This window comes from Ylistrum balloti, unplaced genomic scaffold (assembly GCF_031769215.1).
Source record: "Ylistrum balloti isolate Yb309-2 unplaced genomic scaffold, AGI_CSIRO_Ybal_v1 Utg369722, whole genome shotgun sequence".
In the NCBI taxonomy this organism is placed as follows: domain Eukaryota; kingdom Metazoa; phylum Mollusca; class Bivalvia; order Pectinida; family Pectinidae; genus Ylistrum; species Ylistrum balloti.
The window spans coordinates 242,769-263,181 of NW_026781941.1; the positions used below are offsets into that span (position 1 = coordinate 242,769).

The following is a 20,413-nucleotide window of genomic DNA, read 5'->3' on the forward strand; positions in this document are numbered from 1 at the left end:
AACTGAATTGTTTCCTGTACAATGATAAAGATTAATGTAATGATAACTATTTGAAAGCAGGGAACCAGCCTTTAATTAATACATTATATGATTACAGGTGTTGGAGCTGCTGCTGCTAGTGCTCCAATGGCCAATTTCCCCCCACCCCCCGCCCCTGCTGCACCCATGCCCCCACCCCCTCCACCACCTCCACCTCCAGCACCTCCAGCCCCAGGGCGAGGACCACCAGCACCCCCACCCCCACCAGGACCTTCACCTGGATCTGGATCCTCTATGTCAGGTAAGTTCTGCATTAAGGAAAGACTATCAGAGATTTGTATCAATAAGTCTGGACATTCTATATGGTCATATGTTATAGATTTTTAAGTATTTATATATGTGCTTTGACAAGGCTGACAAGAAAAGAAGAATATCTTGCATGTTTTCCAATGTGATAATGGCAGCGTGAAGTTTGAAAGCAATGTATTTCTTCTTGGTAGCAATGACAATCAAAAAGAAAATTCAAACCAAGTACCGTCTGCCCATCCTCAACTGGACACCTCTTAAACCTCAGCAAGTCAAAGGAACCGTGTTTGCTGATCTGGATGATGAAAAATTGTACCATGTAAGATTTTTTACTCATTAAATAAGTAATAACAAGTGGTGTTATGTAGGTATCCATTTTATTTATCCAATCTTACTTCTGGTCTGAGCATTTTATACATTGTGAAACATTTGCTGCTGACAATGTTGTAGTTTTCAGACCTGTTTGAAATTCACTGTGAGTACAGACCAGACTTGAGGCTGTATTGAGTGGATTTGATCTATAATATAGTTATATCACTCTTACAACTACAATGTTTCGACATGTTTCTCATTCAATGTATTCTAAGGGGATACAATAAATATATAATGCTTCCAGTTGGAGAAAAAAAGGTGTATTTAAATCTGTTTTAATGTGAAATCTCCATTGCATTGTTATGTTATCTCTCTTGTTATCAGCCAAAACAGCATTATTGCAGATACATTATAGGAAAATCTGATCTTGTGTCTCATCTCACATGATAAGTATTTTAACAAATCTGCTCAACTCTCATAGGTACAATGGCTCTACCTGGAAATTCAGTACAATCTCTGGTTCAGAGTTTATGTTTTACTGTCATGTTTTATAGCTGTTAGATTTTGTTTAACAGGTAATAGACTTTAATGAGTTTGAGGAGATGTTCCGCCTGAGTACAGGTCCACTGAGAGGTGACGATGATGGCACACCTAAGTTACTCAAGAAGTTACGCAAACCTGAGAGCATCAGTCTCTTGGAACCAAACAGACTACGCAATGTTGGTACGTAATGGTACAAAGTTGGAGAGTTAGGATACAATGTCTATAACATTTCATACAATGTTGAAGAGTTATGATACAATGACAATAACATTTGATACAATGTTGAAGAGCTATGATACAATGTCTATAACATTTGATACAATGTTGAAGAGCTATGATACAATGTCTATAACATTTGATACAATGTCTATAACATTTGATACAATGTCTATAACATTTTATACCATTTTGATAAGATATACAATGTCAATAAAGTTACATAATAAAATTCTGTTCACTTGTATTCTTACCAATTTAACCTGAAAATGTGATTTGTTCTGCAAGAAACACTTGAATGAGATGTTATACCTATTTTGTCTTCCCCAGCTATAACCAGGCGTAAGATAGAAATGACCAATGATGAAGTGATGAAAGCTATTAACAGGTAAAATAGAGTATTAAACTTAATACTGATTTATCTTTACCCTAATTCTATCAGCAATTAATAATCCTGATTTTTCTTACTCAATAGTGGAATTCACAAAGTGTTTAGATCAATTGACAGTGAAGTGTGTTTTTACTCCAATTATACATGCTACTGCTTATTGTCACCAATCTGTCTTTTGTGAAATTAACCCATGTGATTGATTACAGTAAGATTCAGATTGTCACTGCTGCTTGTTTAGACCATCTGTGTTCAGTGAAACCAGCCACAAGATTTTCTTATGTCTTTGTAGTATTGACCTGAAACGACTGTCTCTGGACATGGTGGACATCCTTCTCACCATTATGCCCAATGAACAAGAGGTAAGTAACATTTAATGGAGGTTGACCTAGTTCACAGACATTCCTGTTAACATTGTTGATAATTTCTGTTAACAGTGAAGCTGTAAACATGTATTTGATTAACTGGTTTTGGTCTATATATTCCAGTCGTTTTATGTAAAAGATCCTTTTTCCATATTGTCATCATGTGACCTTGGTGTTTGTGTGGATTTTGTTGTAAAATTGTCATCATATGACCTTGGTGTTTGTGTGGATTTTGTTGTAAAATTGTCATCATGTGACCTTGGTGTTTGTGTGGATTTTGTTGTAAAATTGTCATCATATGACCTTGGTGTTTGTGTGGATTTTGTTGTAAAATTGTCATCATGTGACCTTGGTGTTTGTGTGGATTTTGTTGTAAAATTGTCATCATGTGACCTTGGTGTTTGTGTGGATTTTGTTGTAAAATTGTCATCATGTGACCTTGGTGTTTGTGTGGATTTTGTTGTAAAATTGTCATCATGTGACCTTGGTGTTTGTGTGGATTTTGTTGTAAAATTGTCATCATGTGACCTTGGTGTTTGTGTGGATTTTGTTGTAAAATTGTCATCATGTGACCTTGGTGTTTGTGTGGATTTTGTTGTAAAATTGTCATCATGTGACCTTGGTGTTTGTGTGGATTTTGTTGTAAAATTGTCATCATATGACCTCGGTGTTTGTGTGGATTTTGTTGTAAAATTGTCGTCATATGACCTCGGTGTTTGTGTGGATTTTGTTGTAAAATTGTCATCATGTGACCTTGGTGTTTGTGTGGATTTTGTTGTAAAATTGTCATCATGTGACCTTGGTGTTTGTGTGGATTTTGTTGTAAAATTGTCATCATGTGACCTTGGTGTTTGTGTGGATTTTGTTGTAAAATTGTCATCATGTGACCTTGGTGTTTGTGTGGATTTTGTTATAAAATTGTCGTCATATGACCTTGGTGTTTGTGTGGATTTTGTTGTAAAATTGTCATGTGACCTTGGTGTTTGTGTGGATTTTGTTGTAAAATTGTCATCATGTGACCTTGGTGTTTGTGTGGATTTTGTTGTAAAATTGTCATCATGTGACCTTGGTGTTTGTGTGGATTTTGTTGTAAAATTGTCATCATGTGACCTTGGTGTTTGTGTGGATTTTGTTGTAAAATTGTCATCATGTGACCTTGGTGTTTGTGTGGATTTTGTTGTAAAATTGTCATCATGTGACCTCGGTGTTTGTGTGGATTTTGTTGTAAAATTGTCATCATGTGACCTTGGTGTTTGTGTGGATTTTGTTGTAAAATTGTCATCATGTGACCTTGGTGTTTGTGTGGATTTTGTTGTAAAATTGTCATCATGTGACCTTGGTGTTTTTGTGGATTTTGTTGTAAAATTGTCATATGACCTTGGTGTTTGTGTGGATTTTGTTGTAAAATGTGACCTTGGTGTTTGTGTGGATTTTGTTGTAAAATTGTCATCATGTGACCTTGGTGTTTGTGTGGATTTTGTTGTAAAATTGTCATCATGTGACCTTGGTGTTTGTGTGGATTTTGTTGTAAAATTGTCATCATGTGACCTTGGTGTTTGTGTGGATTTTGTTGTAAAATTGTCATGTGACCTTGGTGTTTGTGTGGATTTTGTTGTAAAATTGTCATCATGTGACCTTGGTGTTTGTGTGGATTTTGTTGTAAAATTGTCATTATATGACCTTGATGTGAGTGAGGATTTTCTTGTAAAATTGCCATCATGTGACCTTGGTGTTTGTGTGGACTTTGTTGTAAAATTGTCATTATATGACCTTGATGTGAGTGAGGATTTTCTTGTAAAATTGTCATCTTATGACCTCAGTGTTCGTGTGGATTCTGTTGTCTAAATGTCATCATGTGACCTTGATGTTTGTGTGGATACTGTTGTCTAGTGACTTTTACTGTTGTATGGATACCGTTGTCATGTGACTTTTACTGTTGTATGTATACCGTTGTCTTGTGACTTTTACTGTTGTATGGATACCGTTGTCATGTGACTTTTACTGTTGTATGTATACAGTTGTTGTGTGACTTTTACTGTTGTATGGATACCGTTGTCTAGTGACTTTTACTGTTGTATGGATACCGTTGTCATGTGACTTACTGTTGTATGGATACCGTTGTCATGTGACTTTTACTGTTGTATGGATACCGTTGTCATGTGACTTTTACTGTTGTATGGATACCATTGTCTAGTGACTTTTACTGTTGTATGGATACTGTTGTCATGTGACTTTTACTGTTGTATGGATACTGTTGTCATGTGACTTTTACTGTTGTATGGATACCGTTGTCATGTGACTTTTACTGTTGTATGGATACCATTGTCTAGTGACTTTTACTGTTGTATGGATACTGTTGTCATGTGACTTTTACTGTTGTATGTATACCGTTGTCTAGTGACTTTTACTGTTGTATGGATACCGTTGTCATGTGACTTTGACTTTTGTATGGATACCGTTGTCATGTGACTTTGACTTTTGTATGGATACCGTTGTCATGTGACTTTGACTTTTGTGGATACTATCTTTATGTGACCTGGATTATTGTTTTGATACCATTATCATTTGACCAATTTAGTACAACTAATTAATGAAATGATGTAAAAGATATTGTTTTATATATGATGTTTTGTTGTAGGTGAAGGCATTCAAACAGTATGAGAGGGATCGTAAACCCAAGGAACGCCTAACAGACGAGGATAGATTCATGTGGATGGTAGGTTAACGACCTATGTTATATCTTTTTATGATCCAGTAAAATCACTCATGATGATAACCAACAACAATTTTTAAACATATTGGACTACCATGTTTTACACTGAACTTTTTTTGCCTCAAAAATGGCTGGGTTTTTTTTTTTTCAAAAGCTCAGTCTCCATAAATCTTCTACCTTCATATGATGTCATTTTTTGTATAACTTGTCTGTTAGTTTTCTATATCATTCCTCAAGGATCAAATAAATTACTTCCGTTTGTATTTTCTTGTGGATGCTGAAAGTGACAGCATTACATTTCCTTCACAATGATTGATCTGCTAGTATCCTTGTGATGTACACATGCTGTCACTTCTGATTGTTTTACTGGGATTAGAATTGTATCTGTTATAAGTCAATCTGTGGTGAGCTCTACAATCATCAAAATGTGCTTGGACTTGATTGGACGAAGTTTTTTTTGTGATTCCAGTGTTGTAAAGTAGAGAGATTATCACAAAAGTTGAACATCATGAGTTTTATCGGGAACTTCCAAGATAGTATACACCACCTGACGCCAGTAAGTATATAACCAAAGAAGAAAATCTCTAGATCTTCATCTGGTTTACCACTTCAAGATATAGTGTTATATTCCTATAGTATTAAGTCCATGCCTGATGATAAGCCCACCTATGTCTATCGCTGTTCAGAAGAATTAAAAACACATTCTATTTTATTGTTCTGTAATAAGCCCACCCAAATCTGTTGCCATTCAGTAGAATTGAAAGCACATGCTTTTTCATCAACCCAGAAATACATCCATCACTGATATTTTTGTATGTTGACCTCCTGGGCTTATTTATGGTTGAAACAGTAACTCTTGTCTCTGTGCTGCTTGTGTTTTATGATTTTACAGGAAATAAGTTTTGATCTGATATACATCTGTGTGTTTGATAATTTTGACATGATCATGACTGAATTTTAACCCTAATTACACATGAACACATATCATTGACCAGTGCTATCTTGTTTTACAGCAAGTCAATGCTGTGATAGCGGCTTCTATGTCATTGAGGAATTCTCAGAAAGTGAAAAAAATGCTGGAGGTAGGTTGATGTGGATTTATGTAAACAGCGGGATCTATGAATAGTTTATCAGTAAATTCACTTTTTTATCAAGTCTATTAATAAGGTTAATATCTGTTTATCTTGAAGCATGTTCCTCTCCTTTTGTGTTATTTCAGATAACTGTCATGTACATATATTTCTCTTACAGGTTATTCTGGCGGTTGGGAACTACATGAATAGTTCTAAGAGGGGAGCTGTGTATGGTTTTAAACTACAGAGTCTGGATATGGTGAGAATATATCAGTTTTGATGACTACATTTCAACCTTCTTTTCTCAATCATACAGGATAGCATATGTATAGTGTCTGGTAGAATCTGAAATAAGACTTTCCAGAGTTCTGTGGGATTTACTTGGCAGCACCTCAATCATCACATAAACAAGATAGATATCTTATGTTTTATTAAACAGATGTATCCATGATCAAATTCTCCTTAGCTGGGAAAGGTGTTAATAACACTGGTGAAGAAATTGATACTTTGATATCTACCCACATGTGTGCAAAACCAAATCTGATACATGATAAAACCTACTTTCATATTAAAATCATGAACAAAATGCTTTTTCATATAATGTTTCCACTGTCACTGCCATTAATACAGATGAACCAGTTGGTCAGCTTTTTAAATGTAACATTTTCAGCTGAAATTAAGACAGACCAGCAGATATATGGATACAGACCTTGAACACCTTTACAGATGATTAGGCTCATATTTGTTCCATAAGCAAACAACCTTAGTTTCAGTGGTCAAACTGAAGAACAAACCAGTCCTGGACACTTCACAATTCTTGCTTGTTGTATAGTTTTGTAGAAGTGAGATTGTCCATATTGGCACATTTTAGGTGTGGATCTAGCTATATCTAGAATTCAAATTGTCACCTGTTTAACAAAGATACTGAAACAATGGACTACGAGGAACAATAGATATATCACATCAGTAGCTTCGTTAACTTTAATCACAGGTTTTAGGTATTCAGTGCCTGACAAAATTGTGCCCGATAGAACTGTCACTGACTTGTTTATTTATGCCGATAGAACTGTCACTGACTTGTTTATTTATGCCGATAGAACTGTCACTGACTTGTTTATTTATGCCGATAGAACTGTCACTGACTTGTTTATTTATGCCGATAGAACTGTCACTGACTTGTTTATTTATGCCGATAGAACTGTCACTGACTTGTTTATTTATGCCGATAGAACTGTCACTGACTTGTTTATTTATGCCGATAGAACTGTCACTGACTTGTTTATTTATGCCGATAGAACTGTCACTGACTTGTTTATTTATGCCGATAGAACTGTCACTGACTTGTTTATTTATGCCGATAGAACTGTCACTGACTTGTTTATTTATGATAACTTCACAGTTAATGGATACTAAATCAGCAGACAAGAAGACCACACTTGTCCACTACCTGGCACAGATAGTCAACGAAAAGTTTGTGGACCTGCTGAACTTCGAATCAGAGCTGCGTTTCTTAGAAAAAGCAGCAGTTGGTATGTATCTTGGGAAGGGTTTGGTGTGTTATCTAATCCACAATCATCAGAGGCTGGACTGATCAAATCACCCATCATCAGTCCATTCATCCTTTAAAAAGTCTTGTTTTCATCTTTTCTCAAAAAGTACTGTATGGATCTTTTTCAGATTTCATGATATAGATTGCCTTGGTCCCTAGTCGAGCCCTTTTGGGATCGATCAGATGAACAAAATGGCTGACAGGTTGGATTTGACATTTAAGGATTATTGGTGTTGTTTCTTAGAGGAATTTTCAAATTTCTTATTATTAGTAGCAAAAACAGAGGAAAAACTATTTGAATTTGAAAGCGAAGAACAACCTTTAAAGAAAAACATTTTCAAATTGGATGAAATGAATTTGAAAATAGCTGTAATTGAGAGTATTAGACGTAAATCATCATTCAATATTTATGTAAGGCTTTTATCCAATGGTAATTGATCATTTATAAGCATGTATCAATAATTTATGTTATATGTAGTGCAAAGGTTATTTTCAATTTCAGTGTTCACTACTTTTGACGATTAGATATGATTATGCAAAACAGATACCTTGAAATTAAAAGTAATGGAGAAAACCTAAATCTGTTTAATAATTTCTGAGAAAATACTTTCTTTTTGCTTTTTTCAGAAATTTTATAAAAGTATGAAAATTTGAACCACCCAAAACCAGCTTCTGTCTGTTTAGGAACATAGCTGTTGTAGTGTTGTATGATATGACTAGGTCACAAACAGACTCAGACTTTGTGAAAGCCTTATATTAAAACATACTTGACATCATTCACTTGTTTAACTTTGTAGTATCACTGGAAAATATTCTCACGGATGTTCATGAGTTAGAAAAAGGAATGGACTCGACCAAGCGTGAATTTGATGCACGGAAACATGCTAGAGACCAGCCACCTATTCTGAGAGATTTCTTACAAAACTCGGAAGAAAAACTTAAAAAACTGCAAAGTGATGTTAAAACTGCACAGGTATATACATTAGACTTTGGTATATATACATTATGTACTTGGAAAGGAAGAAGAAATATATTTATACACTGTTAAGAGAGACGACTCTGTCAGTGTTGCCAACTTACAGGGTCTCATGAAGTCAACCTGATATTGGCCATATCATGACTTGCTTAAACTGTGAAAAATGCTAGAATCATTTGATATTTATTTTATCTTGATCAATTTTCAAATTTCAAGATTAATTTTTTGGATCTAATATGGTTGTAATAATACTTAAATTCCAGTAGTTGTGATAACAATAGAATCAATTATATTTTTTCCTGATGACCCCTTGGAGCACTCTGTCACCCTTGATATTGAATGCCATAAACAGATATTATTTGACAAGAGGTTGGCCACACTTTTATACCTTCAAATATCTCAAGCAAAAATTAAAATCCATTCTCGTGAAAGTGAACCACTGTGTGACATTCACGGTATCTGTTCTGTTGACTGTCAAATTTTTCCTTTCAAATTGTTGAAGTTAAGTACGTGCTCTGATTGAATGTGTCGGTTTGTGCATCAAATCCTCTCTGGATTATCACATCTACTTCTTTTATCCTTGATTATTAAATTTTTCACCTAACGGGATGGCAGATTCAAATACCATGCTCCAGATTCATCAGAAAACTGTAGAAGATAAAAGATGGATTCATCATGCAGTATTTAGAACCAATGAATTGATAATTGTTGAAGCTGTAACAAGTAGGTATATGTTGTATATCTCAATATTTCAGGATTCCTACAAACGAGTAGTGGAATTTTTTGGAGAGAATCCTCGGACAGTGTCTCCACAGACGTTTTTCTCCCAGTTTGTACGATTTGTTGGTGCTTTCAAGGTATGGCTTTTAAAGAACGGAGATGTCTCAAGGACTTTGTTACAGATTTTATTGAGTGTATGGTGTTGATGTTAATGATTTATGGTATTTATGTTCAGTTTATACAATGCAGGCTGTCCAGCGTCCCTAAAATTCCTAAAAAAATCCTAATTTTTTTCAGTTTTGCTAAAATTCCTAAAAAAATGAAAAATTCAAAAGAAATTCCTAAAAAAGCCCTAATTTTTCACTTCAGTTCCTTCTTTTTTATATTTCTTACAATTTACTGAAAATGTTTTCATTAAATTCATACTTAAAATGTATTTTAGTGTAGTCTGTAGTTCTAATTCAGGGTAGACAATGAAAGGCAGTTGACCAGTGGATCTATGTACCCAGATTGTTATTGGTTGTGACTGAGTGACAGAAGTGTGACTCATAAGGTCACAGCCAACAGCAGCTGGGACACTGAAACCCTGGAAGACACCTTTCCTTCAATTAAGGCATTGTATGTTAGTTTCTATTTTGTCAAATTTGCAAAGGTAAGTCAGTTTAATGCTTTCATACTCTCTATTCTAGTTACAAAATTCCTAATTTTAGCCCTAAATTTGCCACAAAATTGTGTAATTTTAGCCCTAAATTTGCCACAAAATTTCGTAATTTTAGCCCTAGATTAAGCCTGTACAATGTAATAAGTCTTCAAATATCTATGAAGTTGTTTGATATTTTCTGTTCAACTTCTACACTGGAATTAGGTCAGAAACATCTGTGAAGTTAATTTCTACACTGGAATTAGGTCAGAAACGTCTGAAGTTAATTTCTACACTGGAATTAGGTCAGAAACGTCTGTGAAGTTAATTTCTACACTGGAATTAGGTCAGAAACGTCTGAAGTTAATTTCTACACTGGAATTAGGTCAGAAACGTCTGTGAAGTTAATTTCTACACTGGAATTAGGTCAGAAACGTCTGAAGTTAATTTCTACACTGGAATTAGGTCAGAAACGTCTGTGAAGTTAATTTCTACACTGGAATTAGGTCAGAAACGTCTGAAGTTAATTTCTACACTGGAATTAGGTCAGAAACGTCTGTGAAGTTAATTTCTACACTGGAATTCAGTCAGAAACATCTGTGAAGTTAATTTCTACACTGGAATTAGGTCAGAAACGTCTGTGAAGTTAATTTCTACACTGGAATTAGGTCAGAAACGTCTGTGAAGTTAATTTCTACACTGGAATTAGGTCAGAAACGTCTGTGAAGTTAATTTCTACACTGGAATTCAGTCAGAAACATCTGTGAAGTTAATTTCTACACTGGAATTCAGTCAGAAACGTCTGAAGTTAATTTCTACACTGGAATTCAGTCAGAAACGTCTGTGAAGTTAATTTCTACACTGGAATTAGGTCAGAAACATCTGTGAAGTTAATTTCTACACTGGAATTCGGTCAGAAACGTCTGAAGTTAATTTCTGCACTGGAATTAGGTCAGAAACGTCTGTGAAGTTGTTTGCAGGTTGCATTTTGTCTTATTTATTGATGTCACTTTAAACTTGTCTCAATTCTTCTCTCTTTCTCAACACAAGCACGATTCATTCCTAAATTTCCCCAAAGTATTATTCTTGTCATGTACCTTCTGCTGGACTTGTCAGAATCTTAGTAAATATCTCTGGCACTCAGTGAGTTTAGAATTGTGAACTTGATATTTCAATGATCTGTTTTTAGCAAGCAGTGGCTGACCTCGAGAAGAAAAGAAGGCTGGAGTCTGCTGCCATGGAAGAAATATTACCTAGTTCTCATGGGCGGAAGAACAAGAAAACAACAGCGGTCAGTATATACGGAGAGACACTTAAATTAAGGGTCACTGATGGAAAAAAATCGATAATAACAGAGATCTCTGGTGAAAATGAGAATCACACAAATGTAGTTGTAGATCTTTGTGACAGAACAATGTCAGACACCTACAAACCTCCGCAAAATGTTGATTTACTAAACATGGTGTAGGTCTATGTAACCTTTCCAAGGTCAAGGTTCAGAAATGTCACAGAATGTAGTGATAGGTCTCCCTTACACAACTAGGTTACACAACACACAAGGTAAAGATCTTCTACAGGTAAACCTGGTTGTACAAGCGTTACTGTGGAATTTGATATATGTCAACAACGAGAGGTTATTTCTTCTTTTAAACCAACATGTCTTTGCTCTGCCAGATTTTCCCATTGCCATCAGAACAAAATTTCTCCATCTTATGTTTGGCCAGAAATAATCATGGATACTTGTTCATTTTGTTTCTCATTTGCTTTCATTGAAGGAAAATAAATGCAAAATAAGAACAAACCTCAATAATTTATGGTTTAAAATTTACAATATTTAGAAATCCTTTTTTGGTCTATACTAGTTGTGTCCATTGCCTTTCCAGGATTCAGTGTTTCTGGCCTTTTCCAGGCAGTTCCCCAAATAACAGGGTTGTAAGTGGTGTCTATCCCTACATTTCTTACTCCTGTTGACTCCAGACTTGCCCAGATTGATTTTTGCTCAGAAAAAAACCCAGACCTCCATAAAAAAATTTTTTTGAGAGATTCCTATTGGAACCAGATCCATTTCTTCCTGTCTGACACATTCCATCCTCTACCCTCTCTCTCTCTCAAGCCGTTATTTCCCAAACAGAGAGATTCATTCATTCCTAGTCTTGGAGATTACCAGAAAATCCCAACCTTGTCAGCTGGACATTCAAGAATCTCACCCAATCATGTATCAGATATGACTGCCATTCATTCACAGATTTATGCGGCTCATTTTTATCACATTTGACTTTTGTAGCCTTTTTCCCTTCCTCAATAATGCCCTTCTTATCTCTTATAGAAAGCTTCTTATTTACATATTTTCTGAGGTCATCTTAATGTATTTCAGTTTGTTGTGATATGTCTCAGGATAGTAACTCCAACAAGTGACATCTTTACAGTTTGAAATCATGGTAGATAACTCTAAATGACAGGGGAATGTTTCTGTGATGAAAAGGAATTTTCTTTCTTCACTTTGAAATTTTGATTTTGTAACCAATAACACAAAGGTATGTGTACCTGTAATTCTGTTGGTCAATCTTCTACTTCTATCATACTCTTCTCTGTAAATTAACCACCAAAGATATATACCCACCACCATTTTATGTTATGCTGTGTGCATCCTTCCGATCCACATTTAATGATTCATTCTTTATATCAAGACTTGCTAAGGCCTGAGATGATGACTGTATGTGTTTATTTCAGGAGGCTGTGGTTACTGAGCTAAAAACAAGAAATCGACAAATCAAGGAAAAGAAATTGTTGGGAAAGGATGAAGTTTATCACGGGGCACTTGAAGACATCCTTCTTGGTGGGTAGACAGTATCTTCAGCTGCTGTAGCTAAGATCTATTGACCTCCTATATTGTTAATATAGTAGAAAAGTTCTCAAACATTGTGGTATTTACAAGAGTGGTATCACTTAGTTATTCTGGTATTTAATTTTTTTCTACAGTGATAATTTGGAAAAGTAGGTATGTTTTGTTTGAACTGTAGTATAAATTATGTAATTTAATCCTTGTAGACCTGAAGAACGAACCGTATCGCCGTGCCGATGGTGTAAGGCGGAGTCAAAGACGTCGTGTTGAGGAGGGATTAGCACCTGCGTACAGTCACAACGAACATTTCTAACTTACTTTCGGGTACACACTAGATTTCCATCATCATTATGTAAAGATTTCGCACTCAGAGAGGTTAATGAAAGTCAAAGGCTTAATAAGAAGGCTGAAAAGGCCTGTTAAAGACTTACAAATGTACTCGTATTCTAACCCAATCTTATAAGCTAACTTTTCAAAAGGTTATTAATAACACTAAGCAATTGCTCTGCTTTAATTTCATTCATAAAAATTCTTTTCTAGGCATTCATTAGTGTTTTAATACCTACATACACACCTCAAAGCAAGTATGTACACTCAGCATATACACTTCAGGTATACACAGACATAATATACACTTCAGGTATACACTTCAGGTATACACAGACATAATATACACTTCAGGTATACACAGACATAATATACACTTCAGGTATACACAGACATAATATACACTTCAGGTATACACAGACATAATATACACTTCAGGTATACACAGACATAATATACACTTCAGGTATACACAGACATAATATACACTTCAGGTATACACTTCAGGTATACACAGACATAATATACACTTCAGGTATACACAGACATAATATACACTTCAGGTATACACAGACATAATATACACTTCAGGTATACACAGACATAATATAATATACACTTCAGTATACACAGACATAATATACACTTCAGGTATACACAGACATAATATACACTTCAGGTATACACAGACATAATATACACTTCAGGTATACACTTCAGGTATACACAGACATAATATACACTTCAGGTATACACAGACATAATATACACTTCAGGTATACACAGACATAATATACACTTCAGGTATACACAGACATAATATACACTTCAGGTATACACTTCAGGTATACACAGACATAATATACACTTCAGGTATACACAGACATAATATATAACTCATGTAGCCGAGTACAAACACATACTTCAGGTATACACATACATAATATACAACTCATGTAGCTGAGTACAAACACACACCTCAGGTATACACAGACATAATACACACTTCAGGTATACACAAACATAATATACACTTGAGTACAAACACACACCTCATGTAGCTGAGTACAAACACACAAATATACACTTCAAACACACACCTCAGTACTGAGTAAAACACACAACTCATGTAGCTAGTACAAACACACTCAGTACATAAAACACACAACTCATGGTATACAAACACACACCTCAGTAGTATACAAACACACATAATATACACTACTCATGTATATGAGTACAAACACACAACTCATGTAGCCGAGTACAAACACACAACTCATGTACAAACACACACATGTACATAACACACAACTCATGTAGCTGAGTACAAACACACACCTCATGTAGCTGAGTACAAACACACAACTCATGTAGCTGAGTACAAACACACAACTCATGTAGATGAGTACAAACACACAACTCATGTAGCTCAGTACAAACACACAACTCATGTAGCTCAGTACAAACACACAACTCATGTAGCTCAGTACAAACACACAACTCATGTAGCTCAGTACAAACACACAACTCATGTAGCTCAGTACAAACACACACCTCATGTAGCTGAGTACAAACACACAACTCATGTAGCTGAGTACAAACACACACCTCATGTAGCTCAGTACAAACACACACCTCATGTAGCTGAGTACAAACACACAACTCATGTAGCTGAGTACAAACACACACCTCATGTAGCTGAGTACAAACACACACCTCATGTAGCTGAGTACAAACACACACCTCATGTAGCTGAGTACAAACACACAACTCATGTAGCTGAGTACAAACACACACCTCATGTAGCTGAGTACAAACACACAACTCATGTAGCTGAGTACAAACACACACCTCAGGTAGCTGAGTACAAACACACAACTCATGTAGCTGAGTACAAACACACACCTCATGTAGCTGAGTACAAACACACACCTCATGTAGCTGAGTACAAACACACACCTCATGTAGCTGAGTACAAACACACACCTCATGTAGCTCAGTACAAACACACAACTCATGTAGCTGAGTACAAACACACACCTCATGTAGCTCAGTACAAACACACAACTCATGTAGCTGAGTACATTCACAAGCCCATAACACTATTGTGACTGACTTATTTGATTGGTTTTATGAAATGAGATAAATGAAACTAGCTTCTGGTGACTGGATGCTGTTGTGTGATCAGAGTAACTACCAAGTAACTTCTGAATGGCTGCTACTGATTCGTTCAAAGAAGCTGGTGTATGATTGGTTGTTACCAATGTTATGAAAGAAGCTACCCTCCGATTGGTTGCTGCTGATCCAAATACTTACAGGGACTGATTTCTGATCAGTTGTTTTCCTTCTTCTTCAAAGGACATGATACTTCATAATTATTATATAGATATTTCTAGTCGCCAGGATTCTTTGATCAAATTGCTTATTTTCTGTTGTGTAACTGTTGTAGAATATATGTGTTGTCAAATTTTAAATTGTGGAGAAACATCATGTACTATATTTTTAAATGAATTTAAAAACAAAAAATCAGGTTTTATTTTTTCAGAATTTGATATGTTTGCAAGGTTGACTCTATCAAGGTTGTGTAAGCAACTTAGTCTGAATCTGTTTTTTGTTTATTTGTCAAACTTGTATGCTGATACAGTGATGTTTAAGTGTAGTGTGCAATAATTTTTAGTTTCAAACATGTCTTCTAAAAAAAAAGCTATGGTCAAATTCCAAATTCTTGCAAACTGAAAGCAATGTTTCAAAAAAATATTTGAAAAAAGTCCTTCACAAGATTTATACTTTAATTGATTTGTGGAAATTACAATGTGTTGTATTATCACAAGTGACATCTTGACCACTGACTATTCAGCTAAAGCAAGGTTTAAATTCCGCATATTTCAATAATGTTTGTAAATATTTCATCAGAGGAGTAAATGGATAGCAGTCGCCCTTTATTTTCTACTACACAGTACCACATACGTAAAGAAAACTTTTATTTCTTTTTAATTTTTCTCTTAATAACGACTTATTAAAAATACTGTCGGTTTTTTCTTTGAATTAAAGAAAAACAAATAGAGATGAAAGATTTTTTTCATATTTTTTTTCTAGTTTGATAAATAGATGTAAAAAAAATTCAATGCAATAAAAAAAAAATGGGAAAATTGAAATATTTGCTTTTAAATGAGTACAATGTATAAATGTAGGTTTTGAAATTTGGTGCATTCTCTTGCTTGTAGACTAGGTTGTTTGTGCTGCAGCTTCCTACAAGTTAATTAGCATTATTCTGCTAATTGATGTTTTCCATGTAAACATGTGCTGTTTAGTCATCTGTTTATTTAATAGTTATTGCTTTTCATTTACAAAACAAATAACAGTCATTACTCTATGTAATTTATCAATGTCATGCTTTGGAAAACAAATGGCCAGTTGTCGAAAAGTCATTTTATATATAGATTTACATACATGTATGTATATTGAATGCATTTTATACACTATTTTCAAAAGTTTACCATTACAAACTTTATAACAACGCATTTTAACAACTCACTTAAAATTCAAATATCAGATTTTCACTGGCTCAGCATGCAAAATTAAATTTGACTTTTTCAATGTACAAAAAATATTTACACATGATGGATGGGAGAAAGCTGTTATGTAGGAGAGATACTGTGATATATACATTATTGATGACTAAATATGATATATTTCAAGATTGATTTCTATTAGAAAATTTTCCTTCCTGTTCTAGAAAAGATTGATAGGAAAAAGTTGGGATTTTTTCAGTATCTCTGATTATACATCAAACTTTCTGCTGAATTGACCATTTGCATAATGCAAAAATGCCATGGTTGTTTGACCTTTGACCTGTGAGGTGGTGAGGTATTGTTTTTGGCCATTATCATGGTTTGTCTAATGTGTTCACATCTATAAATACTCTGTCATCATCTCCACCTGTCAGAGGTGTTCATCAACCTCTTTGTTTCTGTAGCAACTACCAGATGAAAAACATTTCAAATGATCTCCCTTGTTTAGAAACTTTGATTCAAGATTTTTTGCACTGAAATTGTTGAAGGATTTTACAAGTTTCATTTCATGGCATAGCCGTCTGCTTTACTAGGCAGAGACTAAAGAAACTACACTGATGTTTTTTGTTTAAAGAAATTCAATCTTCTATTTCCTGTTATTTAAATTGTCAAGAGGTTCCACTCAAAATCCATTTTTCATTCAGATAAATCTTACCTCATTTGCTGTGAAGTTTGTATATGAAACCAAACATCTCCACAAATTGTCTGTTAGTGGTTTAGAGATATGATCTCCACTGTGTGAAAACATACATTTCAAGTAAAGTTTTAATTTGTTGTACTGCTGTGAAGGGGAAAGGGAGAGATGACCGGTTTGTTGATGCCATTGAAAGAAAAAAATAGTATTTCAACTCTGCGCAATCTCTTGTAACTGCTTGCCAAAGATAATGTATCATAGTGGTATTTGTTCTTTAATTTTGAGACTTCAAGTTTTGAAGATGTAATTCATTGTTTTCAATTGTCACTGAATGTGTCATATTATATTGTGTTCAAATAGGTGTTGTTGGTCAAACTTAATGTGTTGTGGCCACAACACTTCCCAATAGCAGCATGAAGGGCAGTGAGATGGCATACCTTTGTAGATTAGAGGCATTCGTGTGGAGTGACAATATAATGCTATACAATGTCTGCGGTGGTCTGAAAAATCTCATCCTACCCATTCCTTGGATAATTTATAAAGAATTATTACCTGCAGATTGCAGGTCATTTATCATCACTTGATCACCTACCGCTCAGTTTGTTTTTGTTTTTCCTCATCAGATCTGCCATTATTAAGTTCACCAATAGAAACATTTCAACAGAAAATAGACATGTATGGCGTTATCAGAGAAAAGTGATGTTTAGAATAAGACATGTCGGTTCATTTCCTGTAGATACTTCACTCTCCAATCATACCCATCCACAAGTGTCACTCTTGCACTGTACCTGTCTTCTAATCACCCTTGGGATGTGTCATAACAAAATTGAATATTGCATATGCAAGTTGTAGTTTCTTGGCTGATTGTGATGTCTTTGATAAGATATTACTACCGATGAAGGGAAGGTGTGAACGACACACTTACTATAGTATTGAACAAAGTATTGATACTATTGTATTGAAGTATTCAAATAATCGAGTCAAGTATACAACGACCTCTGTGATTGGTCGGGGGCGGAGTTTAGACAACCTGAAAAGTTGATCTGACACCCAATTTGTTCCGGTAGGCGGAGTTAATGTACACTACCAGTTACATAACAATTACTTAGTAATCGCTGGAAAAATGTCCGACGACGGCAACAGTACGCAAAATTTTCTTCGACGAAATTATGTCCGATACGAACGATATGGGGAATCCTGTTTTTGTACAAGGCGATGTGGTTGTGATGGATAATTGTGGATTCCATCACCATAGACAGGGAGAGCGCATTTTAAGAAATATGCTGAAAGAATATGGCGTGTCCCTGGTTTTTCAGCCGCCTCATTCCCCGGAATACAACGTAACTGAATATGTATTCAATGTCATGAGACGGAGGCTTCGGGCAAATACCCGACTTGTGTCAGAATTTCTGGAACTTGCAGTAGTAAATGCTCTAGATATTCCGCCCAACCAACTTCAAAGTTTTTTCACATGTTGCGGATATGTATAATTTTCGATGGAAAGATAAAAAATAAAATAAAAAATATATGGGACCACAGAATTCCTTTATTTTTTAATGCAGTATGAATTATCGGCATATATCAGGAGGTCCCAGGTAATTCGTAATTCTTTGTTACATATAATAGAGCTTGGGCTTAAACCGAAATATTTTGAGCCAACCCTCCCCCCCCTTTCAAAAAATAAATAAATAAAACTAGTACAGAATGACTATATGACTATATTCACTGTTAAGATGTTATGAATTCTCCGGTCCCAGTGATCTAACCTGTTGATATATATTTTGTACGTAAATTAGTTTAGTACTGAGTAACTTTCATTTTCTCGTTGTACCATCGATGGAAAAGCAAGGTATCATTGGGTGTAGAACGAAACAAATGGGACAACCCAATTAGGTCTGATCTGAAGCCACCTGTGACTTGGACTCTTCCAATTAACCTCTCGCGACAGTCGAGTGTTTGTAAAATGCCGATGTCTGCACAGTATTTTTTCACCTGGCTCCACCCACAATCGATCTAGACTTGGCTCTGCCAATCAGAGAGCTTGTTGCATAAATTTAAGGAATTCGATTGGTGAAGTACTTCAGTACAATACTATCAATACTTTGTTCAGTACTACAGTACTTGAAACGTTCACACCTTCCCTTCATCGGTAGTAAAGGAACTTTGTTTCTTAATAGGTGTAATATCGACCAACTTCATGTTCAAAAATAATTAAATTTTGTAAAATTCAAAGGCAGGTCTGGATGAAGGATTGGATATGTTACTTATTGTGTATTGCCCTTTTTCACCAGATGAATACCAAGTACGCCACGATGCATGTTTATTGCTTAATGAATTTTGAAAACATTCTATAAGATAGTTTTTCATTTACATAATAATATTCTGTGTCATTCTATGTATTTATATACAAAATCATTGTAGATTGAAATTTGATGATTTTGTAAATTCACACCTTTCCTAGAGAATACACAACAGTATGAATGTTTACCTATTTTACAAGGAATACCAGGTTTAAATGAACAATAATCAAGACACTCCACAAAAAATTTAGTTTGATTTTAAATTTTAAAACTCGAGTATCAACTATAGTTGGCTCAAATTTTGAGTGTAATAGTTTTGTATTGGTTCTTTACTAAGGGATGGGGAAACAAGGGTTGTCTTCCCTTCTTAAAAACTGTTCACACGAGTTTGTCAAAATTAATCAGCATTTCAATGTCTTCCATAACTAAAATAATGTTGGTTCATGTCATATCATTCTTCATCAAACCTAGTAGGTCACATACTGTAAATTGATATATTTTTTGTGGGGCTCAAATTTCATAATTAAAATATAAAATAAAAAAAGACATGGATTTATGTGGCTAAATAGCTTTTGCAAAATAGTGCTAAAATTCATGTGAAATATGAAGCTATGGGCTCATGGATTAAGTCCCTGTGAAATCAGTTATTTTATAATGTCCGACATGTGTTTCATCAAGATGAATGACCATACTCTCTCATTGTCAACATCATTTCATCTGTACAAGTTTTATTACTGTAAAATATACTCATAAACACGGAATATTATTTTACAAATTACTTGGGTATGTTCTAATATTGAGATAGAAAGTAATGATGAAGCTACTGGCTGTAAAAAGTTATGATATTGGTGCAGTATTGAAATTTTTTAAATATTCTGAATTGAAATTTAAAACATTTTGAATACACAGAATTCTGAGACCATGGTGTCTGTGACATCATTAGGGGAGGAGGGAT

The 20,413-nt window shown here is 34.8% G+C and overlaps 1 protein-coding gene across 1 annotated transcript in view; it reads left to right on the forward strand.

The window, feature by feature from the left end:
- The window catches only part of LOC132565409 (formin-like protein), a 56,215-nt gene extending 42,670 nt beyond the window's left edge, over positions 1–13,545 (forward strand). Inside the window, exons 15-29 of the mRNA XM_060230050.1 lie at positions 98–280; positions 480–604; positions 1,173–1,320; positions 1,687–1,744; positions 2,037–2,106; positions 4,748–4,825; positions 5,292–5,378; positions 5,836–5,904; positions 6,074–6,154; positions 7,295–7,424; positions 8,242–8,417; positions 9,176–9,277; positions 10,970–11,071; positions 12,511–12,616; positions 12,829–13,545. Coding sequence (XP_060086033.1) covers positions 98–280; positions 480–604; positions 1,173–1,320; positions 1,687–1,744; positions 2,037–2,106; positions 4,748–4,825; positions 5,292–5,378; positions 5,836–5,904; positions 6,074–6,154; positions 7,295–7,424; positions 8,242–8,417; positions 9,176–9,277; positions 10,970–11,071; positions 12,511–12,616; positions 12,829–12,935 — 1,622 coding nt within the window. The 3' untranslated portion in view covers positions 12,936–13,545. The remainder of the gene's footprint in view (positions 1–97; positions 281–479; positions 605–1,172; positions 1,321–1,686; positions 1,745–2,036; positions 2,107–4,747; positions 4,826–5,291; positions 5,379–5,835; positions 5,905–6,073; positions 6,155–7,294; positions 7,425–8,241; positions 8,418–9,175; positions 9,278–10,969; positions 11,072–12,510; positions 12,617–12,828) is intronic.
- Positions 13,546–20,413: the final 6,868 nt, after the last annotated feature.